The following is a 9,013-nucleotide window of genomic DNA, read 5'->3' as shown; positions in this document are numbered from 1 at the left end:
TATAATATTTCCACCATTATTATACGTGTTGTTACAGTAAACTTCCCCTGATGTCAGACACAAATGAGTTAAATCGTAAAAATTTTCGATTATTGATTGACTTTGACTGCAAGAAATAATTTCAATTTCCTTATTTTGAAACCAACCAAATTGCACATAGCACAGTGTGGCCTCACCGTTGTCCAATCACAGGACGCGAATTACAGAGTGGGCCGTCGAGAGAAGCAGCAGTGTTTGGAATATGAGCCAGCTAACAGGCAGCTCTTTAAAAAAACGGAAGGAGGAATGACTGGGGACGAACGTTGTCAAATAAACAGATATTTCTCGATTTTCCAACTTTTTTTTTTCATCGGGAAGATTTAAAATAAACTGGAGTTTGTCGTTGTAAAGGTGAGCGGGCAAGACATTTTTAAAGAACATGTTGCTCATGTTAGCATGAGCAACAAAAAGTTATGCAGTGCATCTACCATTCTCTTTTCTCTCTATAACATTTAAATAAAATCTACATAAATCTGTAAATGCGACTTTGCTTTAATGGAAAACGTTTATAAAGTGTAACTGTATTAGGAACACTTAGGATAATTAGTACATCCACTGCAACAGTTGATGTCACTTGTGCCATTTTAGCCTCCCCTCCATGGCTTAGGGGGTTCTCTACAAGGACACCTCATTCTAACTAAAGCTGCCCAGGGCTCGAAAATACTCTAATAACGTAAACACCAGGTCACAAGACGGATTTGATTTAACAAAGACATAAAGTCAGAGTCGGAATGTAGATCTGCGGGTCCTGGAGTCTTGTTGTAACGTGTTTCAGAGCCAAAGATTTGTTTTAGCGTTGTGTCCAAACTTAGCTGTGGTACTGTGTCTTTTCTGGTTTTATTTTATTTATTTTTTTACGCTAGGGACCATGCAAATAGCAGGAAGTTGGATTGTCAGTGACTAGATCGATTGGGACCTTTATTTGATTTTTTTTTTTTTTTTTGCAATTTTTTTCAGGATATTATTAATATTCTGACACAAAATATCACAATATTTTATCCAAATTATTTTGATCAACAATCAAGTGGAGATTTTGTTTTAATCTGGTTTTAGTATTAGCTCAGATCGAGGAGGGCATGCAGTGAAACGAAAGTAGGAGGTGTTCTTTCACAGCACCTGTTACTCCCCTGTTGCCTTTCCCCCTCATATCTTCTGCCAGTTCTTATGACTTGAACGTGTGTGTCATTACATTACTGCTACATATAAGCTAGTGTGTCATTAGAATGTTTACCATTGCCGTTTTAAGACATTCTCCACCGTTACTGTGTTTGCAATTAAGTTTTGTTTTTGATTGATTTGTTTCTAATGTGTTTTTCAGCCATGGAACCATCACTGACTGGCAACACTGCCAAACCAAACCTCAGTCGCTCAGCCTCCTCTCCCCTGAGGCTGGACCATTCCACAACCACCTCATCATCTTCTACAGTCAAACCGACCTCAGACCACCCTAAGCAAAAACTCACCATGCCAACAACACCTTCATCCTCCCCCTCTCCTGCCTCCCCTCAGACATCTCCAGGTCTTTCTTTTGGCTCGTCATCTCAGTCCACGTCGCCTGCTTCTCCTACCTGCCAGCCCATCAGGAGTCCCTCACAGGTGGGCAGGTCTCAGCTTAATGCGTCTACTACAGACATCCCCCACCCTGGACCTACAACTGCAGGAGCTGCTGCCAAGGCTCCACAGCCTCCTCATTCACCAGAACCAGGTGACCTTACACACTTTAAATTGCAAAATCTTTGTTGCACTATTTATTTTCCACTTTCACACAAAGAAAGATATATAAAGAATAAAGCCAAATCTCCCAGTGTAATATTTATTTTAGACAACATAAAAAGAGCCCTCTCCCCTCGGCTGAGTTGAGGAAGAAAAACCTGTCTCACCCTTATCTTTTCATAGATTGTATCAACGTTGTCTGGTTTTTCACTCATCCTTCATTTACAGCACAACAAGTGGGAGATATCTTAAAGGCACTGGGAATGTCATTTTGCATGGCTTTTCAGTGGCATCTAGTGATACAAATAATGTTACTGTCACACATTTGTTCTTTATTATGCACTTCAGATCTTTCATCAGAGTCAGACGTGTCTCCTTAAAAAGAGATACCATGTACCATTTTTACCCTATTCAGAGTAGAACAGATGACATTAGGTAGCTAATGAAGGATAAAAATAGGGATAGATTGTATTATCCCATCAATATGGGTGTTATATCAGTAAATTTAGCAGTTGCTGATGACGGTGCCAAACAAACTGTTATTTTAGGAGCATTTGGGTATGAACATTGTACCGGGAGAGTTGACTAGCATCTGAAGTTACTGGATCATATATCATATTTGCTTCCAGGGACAGACCAAAGTATCACTTACAGTTTGTGGACATTTTCAGTCACTCACACTCTGGGGTCACTCTCCAATCAGCAGTCAGCATCAGAGTGTTTTCATATACCTGTTAATGTTCATTTTGACCATGAGTACAAACGTAAGGCTTTAGTCATGAAAAAAGAAATGTGCAGGTGAAGCTATTCATACTTGGTCAAATGTAGACATGAACTTGAGACAGAAACAGCTTCCAGGATCTATAAATAAGAATAACCTCATCAGTGTGCTTTCACTGTGCTGTGACATGATTAGACACATGCTCCATTTAGTTTGTGTTTCCTCTGTAATCTTTTTTTCTTTCATGATATGTTTTTTCACTACAAGCCAAACCCAAGACATAAATTTCAACTTATTAAATTTTTATTCAAGCCTTTATTGTCCCACATATGAACATTTAATATGGAGTTAGTTGTTGATTTTTGCCCCTTAATTTATAGAATGGATACTTCACTAAATTATCAGCATCCATAGTTTAAATGCTAGATGGTTTCTTTTTGGTTTTATTTGAATCAGCCAGATATTGCGTACTAAGGATAAGACCCACGAGAAGTCAGTGTTTTGCAACTTTTTTTTTTTTCCTTCAGAAGACCCCGAGGAGGAGGAGACCAGTTTGGAGGACCTTGAGAAGAGAGCAAAGTCAGGAGATGCTAAAGCACAGACCAAGGTTATTGTCAGGGAATATAGTTGAAGTTATACTGACTTACATTGCCAGAAGCTGGTAATAATGATGTAATAAGTAATGCTAAGTGTTATTCTAGTGTGAGATATTGATAAGATCGATGGATCAACAGATGAATAAGTCACAGAAACAGAGCATGTTTCTGGTTCCAGATGGGGCGTTACTTCCTGGCATTGGCGGATGAAAGCGACGAGGAGCTGAACAACTGTACTGCAGTTACTTGGCTCATCCAGGCTGCTAAACAAGGCCGGAAAGATGCAGTCAAGCTGCTACAACGATGCCTGGCTTCTAGGAAAGGTACCAACATTTCCCACTGTTGCACTCAGTCCATTACTGCTAAGAAACAACATTGAAATGAATTCTACTTTAGCTGATTCTTGTATAAGTTGACCATCCTTGGTGTGCACGTTTGTGTTCTTGTTTTTCAGGCATCACTCTGGAGAACTTCGAGGAGGTGAAGAAGTTGTGTACTGAGACACGTTTTGAGAGAGGAGTTAGGAAAGCAGCTCTGCTCATGTACTGGAAATTGAATCCGGAGAAGAAGAAGACAATGGCTGTATCCGAGATGCTAGAGAACGTTGAGCATGTGCACACAGAGCCAGGTAGACTTTGACATTGCACAAATGTGTAGTAAAAAAACTAGTATACTCACATTTTGTTTTTATGGAGACCAAGAATTTTTATTTCTTGTGCATCTACAGGCAAACCAATACCCCCAGGCCCACTAAACAGCTCTGCCAAGAAACAGAGGAGAGTCCTGGAGACTATGGTCACCAGTGAGGGTAGGTGTGATTTGGAACATGACCCCAACATGTACTGTAGGTTGTGTTTGCTAAATTCTTCACTGGTCTTTAATGTATTCCACTTGCTCAGGATATGTCAAGAGGGAGTATTATTTATCCATGTCTCTTGTTGCATCCATTTACATCCGTCATCCTGCCCGTCTCTTCAGCCAGCTCCCACGTTGGTCTAGACGACTTTGTCGAGATGACTAAGAAATATGCTCAGGGTATCACACCCTCACCAGTCATGGCTGCAGCAGGAGGTGATGATGATGATGATGATGATGTGGTCGTGAAGAGTCCAGATGAATTGCCCTTACACCAAAAGGTAATAAATAATCTGTCAAACGTCATAAGGATGGTACTAGTGTCTGTATCTTGGTTAAATATCAATTTAAATGTGTGTTGCATTCATTGACACTTGAAGTTAAACTTTGTAATTGAATATCTTTGCCTGCTCCTCCTTTGTGCTTCTGCCAGATGCTGAAGTTCCCTCTCTATGCTTTGCTGGAGATCAAGGAGCACCTCATCGACTGGGCATCACGGGCTGGGATGCAGTGGCTGAGCACCCTGATCCCCACTCACCATGTCAATGCGCTCATCTTTTTCTTTATCATCTCCAACCTCACAATCGAGTTCTTCGTCTTCTCCATTCCTCTTCTAGTTTTCTACCTGTCATTCTTCTCCATGGTCGTCTGCACACTGCGGGTGTTTCAGGTTAGTCGATTTTGAATATTGCTCAGTATTTCTGATTTTTGACAATGCTGAACTCTTTTTCTTTTTTTAACCAGAGGCTTTAGATTTGTATAGTGCATATAAAGTAATCTGAGGATACACAAGTAAGCAGAAGTGAAAAAGAATCTTTTCCCACAGAATTCAAAAGCATGGGAAAATTTCCGGGCACTGACAGACCTGCTGACCCACTTTGAACCTGGTCTAGATTTAGAGCAGGCTGAGACCAACTTTGGCTGGACACATTTGGAGCCTTACCTGTAAGTATTATCATAAGTGTGTGTGAAGACACGTTGACTCCTTGACTCACCTCCCTGCTTTTAGCTCCTCAGTCTTTGTGTGTTTTGTTGGTTTTGTTCAGGTTTTACTGGTTTGACATTTCAATTTAGTATTTTCATGTTGTGGTAATGCAATATTAACATAGATACTGCAAGCAAGGAACAGTCTGTCCAGTCTTTTTTAACTTTGATGACCTGAACATGATTAAAAAAAATAAGGACACAAAGATGATGAGGATGATGATGATAATACTAATAAAAAGTTCAATAAAGTCCTTCACAAGGTCATAACAAAGTAATAAAACAAAAACAGGTTAAGATTAATTAACAGTAAGCACAAAACAACATTAAATACAATGTGATTGGAAAAAATGGGAAGAGATGGGAATAAATAAATATAGATTACGTACATAAACAAAAAATAATTATTTATTAAAAAGCTATTATTAATAAAAGGCTTGTCAAAGGTAAATAGAAAGGAGTGGCTCTTTAGTACTATTCTCAAACAGTAAAACTAAAGAGCTTGAGGGGAAGTTAGATGGCAAATACATGTGTTGTGCAAAACAAATTTTTTAAAAAGCCAATAGCTTGTGCTCCAAACTCATTCTGTCTCTTTGTGTTCTCAGATACTTCCTGCTGTCGGTGGTATTTGTAGTTTTCTCCTTCCCTGTTGCTGATAAATCCTGGATCCCCTGCTCAGAGTTGGCTGCTGTGGGTCTCTTCTTCACTGTTACTGCCTTCCTCAGCCTTCACGCCTCTGCTCAGATCTTTGCTCGTAAAGCCCTCGTCACAGAGGTCCTCTCTGGAGCATGCTCCCTTACGCTTCTCCTTCCCGACTCCTTCTGGTTTCTGAGGGTCTTTGGGATGACTTTCATCACTCTGCCTGTAGGGGACGTAGTTGCGTTGAACCTCGGGATGCCTTGTCTTCTTTATGGACACCTTTTTTATCTCCTCTTCCGTATGGCCCAGCTAAGAGGCTTCAAGGGCACCTACCTGTGTCTGGTGCCCTACCTGGTGTGCTTTACCTGGTGTGAGCTCACCTTGGTGCTCCTTAATAACGCCACTACGATAGGTCTCATACGCACCTGCGTCGGCTACTTCCTTTTTCTTTTTGCCCTTCCTGTACTGTCCCTCGGCATGGCAGCGATGCTCATCATCCAGTTATTGCAGTGGTTCTTCGCCCTGGAGCTGACTAAGATGGTGGTCACGCTGACGATTTGCTTCGTGCCGGTCGTGTTAAGGCTTTGGACCCGATTCAGCCTCAACCCCATCGTGGTGTTTCACTCTTTGTCACGGAGCAGCGTTGTGAAGCTCATCCTGGTGTGGATCAGTGCGGTGGTGCTTTTCTGCTGGATGTATGTTTACAGGTCTGAGGGCATGAAGGTTTATAACTCCACCCTGACATGGCATGAGTACAGCAGCCTGTGCGGCCCTCAGGCCTGGAAAGAATCCAACATGGCTCAGACTCAGATTCTCTGTTCTCATCTGGAAGGACATCGCGTCACCTGGGCTGGACGCTTCAAATATGTCCGCGTGACCGACATCGAGAACGGACCACATTCAGTTATCAATTTGCTGCCCGTATTTGTCGGGAACTGGATGCGGTGTTTGTATGGGGAGCCTTATCCTTTGTGTGAGAAGGTCAACGAGACCACAGCGGAGCCTCAGCCGGCACCGGCTCCTCTTCCAGAGGATCCTCTGTGTAAACTCCAAAGCCTGGCCAAGCATGAATGTCACATCAAACGATTTGATCGATATAAGTTTGAAGTCACAATGGGTATGCCACTGGAAAGGAAGACGAAGAACGGGACAATCATAGAGGATGAAGATGCCACTAAGGACATAGTTCTGAGGGCCAGCAATGAGTTCAAATCTGTGCTTTTACATTTAAAAACAGGGAGTGTTGTGGAGTTCAGTACTGTACTGGAGGGCCGTCTGGGCTCCAAATGGCCTGTGTTTGAACTGAAAGCTATCGACTGCATGTCGTGCTCTACTGACAACACACTCAGCCGCAAACAGTACAAAATAGAACACGACTGGAGGCGCACGGCTCGGTATGCCCTGCAGTTTGGGTTCGACTTCTTCTTCAACCCATTCCTGACCGCCCAGCTAGAGCAACACTCTGAGACGGAAACAGAGACCTTGCCTCAGGAGAAGGGGTAAATACAGCTTTAGGGGACACGAGATGTACAATAATGATAATAGTATCTTCTGTTGAACATCTATGATTCTACAACACTATTCTTCACAGAATCTAATTGCAATACTGGTGATTATGTAGTACTGTAAAAAGCAGATAGATAATCACACATCTTTGGATCAGATGGATTTGTTCAAGTGTGTGCTTATATTCTTAGAAATTTTAAGCCAAAGTGTGTGAGGATATACTACATAGAATAGTATGATAATGAAACCCAAACAAACAAGGTTTTCAGAATAATTAATTTACTGCCTATGGGTAAGGTGAGACAAAAAACTTTTGTCAGTTGTTCATTTCATCCGTTTCAAGATGAACGTTCCTAATTTCTGATTCTGTGAACGTAATCATTTTGATTTTGTTTTTGTCTTAAAATATGACTGTCAAGTATTTGTCTCAACAGTGTCTTTGTTGAACTACTGAACCTCACTGTGCCTCTGGCCTCCAGATACTGTATAAATATATAAAATAATATATAAAGGCTTGTTTTTTTTCTACATACGGTTATAATGCTGATTATAACTATTTAATGGGCTGCTTTGCTATCAAGTTGTAATCATTTAACACCATGTGTATATAATGAGTGTAATATTGAAATGGGTGGAAATAATTTACAAATGCCTCATAAGACATCATCTTAAATCGTCAAGAATTTTGACTGAATTATATCGTAAAGGAACAGATGGTTCAAAAATGAAAACGCCATCATTATCTGCTGACAAGGGAAAGTTCATCGTTCCAAAGTGAAGTTCCAACAAAAAACAGTTGAAGCTGTTTGAAGTAGTTGACGAGAAGGTGAGTACAAACATTGCTAGATGGGATCCAGAATTTACCATTTTTGTGCAAACTGGAGTTTTTATTTACTGCTGTAAATAGAAATCTGGGACATCGAACTATCTAGCGGGAATTTCTTTTCTTTTTTTCAAGACTTCTAAACCAGACCTTGTTTCTTTCAGCTTACGATCGTGCTGCTTTGCTGTTGTTTTGTGGGAACTTCACCCACCTTCCAATCAGTATAGGGGAGTGTGAGTACAGTAAATGACTGTTTTCAGTTTTGAATGAACAGGTCCTTTAAACCTTCATGATTATCAGTTCTATTCATGAAAGGCCTTGTAGTTACTTTAATGTCCTCTCTTGCTCTTTGTCCTCTGCTCTGTTTCTTTCTCCTCCCTTTATCTTCATCTCTGCTGTGCAGAGGTTCTTTGTACCATATGTTTACAGTCCATGAGTGATGATGTGTTTTAAATTAGGCTGTCACACCTGTTTGCTAAACTGTGACTCATAAACTTATGGAAGCATTTGTTTGATTCCTGTTTGTGTTGAACTTGATTTGTATTCTGTTCATATTTTATGCAACATTTTAAGGCTCAGGCTTATAGTATTTCCTCTATAAATCCTTTTTATTATTTGTTAATAGGCTTACTTGTGTTGAGAAACCTACAGAGAATTATCACCTAAATCTGCAGCTTCACAGAGATTTGTAGAGCATTATGGTGGCTTATGATTTAGCTGTCAGGCCTGCAACTGTTTGGGTTTGGTATTGCCTCTCCTATAGTGTCATTTTCAGCTGGCTGCATTTTCTGAGAACAAGCTCTTAAATCCAATCTGGTAAAAACTGTTGAGCTTTTAGTCAAAGAGACACATTTTTCTTTCACCAGTCCAAAGAGACTAAAGGAAATGCCAACATAGAGCAAAAAAAAAATTGGATTTAAATTGAGCGAACACGAGCATGATTCCAACTGAAGCTGAATATTTTTGAACAGAAAAAGAAAATGGAATTCTTTCTCTAAATTTCACTCTTACATTTTTGGCTTTGAAGAAATAAACATTTTTAATTTAATAAGAGTGTTATGCCATTAGGTGGCGCCACAGGCCATATCATTTCAGCCTTTTAGGCAGAATAAACACTAGTACAAGAGCACATTTTAA

General features: G+C 40.4%; 1 protein-coding gene across 2 annotated transcripts; it reads left to right on the top strand.

Moving 5' to 3' along the window:
* The first annotated feature begins 219 nt into the window (after positions 1–219).
* wfs1b (Wolfram syndrome 1b (wolframin)) lies at positions 220–8,349 on the top strand. 2 transcript variants are annotated; one of them, XM_068325414.1, is made up of 10 exons: positions 220–390; positions 1,358–1,744; positions 3,004–3,080; positions 3,248–3,392; positions 3,524–3,697; positions 3,797–3,877; positions 4,048–4,205; positions 4,358–4,594; positions 4,751–4,869; positions 5,514–8,349. In XM_068325414.1, exons 2-10 carry the CDS (start codon positions 1,360–1,362, stop codon positions 7,048–7,050), a joined length of 2,913 nt encoding a protein of 970 aa, XP_068181515.1. In that variant the 5' UTR covers positions 220–390; positions 1,358–1,359; the 3' UTR covers positions 7,051–8,349. The 2 variants fall into 2 exon arrangements, with proteins under 2 accessions (XP_068181515.1, XP_068181514.1); XM_068325413.1 differs by having other exon boundaries at positions 3,001–3,080.
* The last annotated feature ends 664 nt before the right edge of the window (positions 8,350–9,013 follow it).

The sequence above is a fragment of the Antennarius striatus genome, chromosome 10 (assembly GCF_040054535.1).
Source record: "Antennarius striatus isolate MH-2024 chromosome 10, ASM4005453v1, whole genome shotgun sequence".
NCBI lineage: Eukaryota > Metazoa > Chordata > Actinopteri > Lophiiformes > Antennariidae > Antennarius > Antennarius striatus.
Note: the sequence above shows the minus strand (reverse complement) of the source record. Positions and strands in the feature narration are given on the sequence as shown.

What these genes read in the sequence shown, in the direction of transcription:
- wfs1b (XM_068325413.1), top strand. Translation starts at nt 1,360, where the DNA reads ATGGAACCATCACTGACTGGCAACACTGCCAAACCAAACCTCAGTCGC. An exon ending in TCCTCATTCACCAGAACCAG is followed by an intron (nt 1,745 to 3,000) that starts GTGACCTTACAC and finishes TTTTTCCTTCAG; the next exon opens with AAGACCCCGAGGAGGAGGAG. An exon ending in GCACACTGCGGGTGTTTCAG is followed by an intron (nt 4,595 to 4,750) that starts GTTAGTCGATTT and finishes CTTTTCCCACAG; the next exon opens with AATTCAAAAGCATGGGAAAA.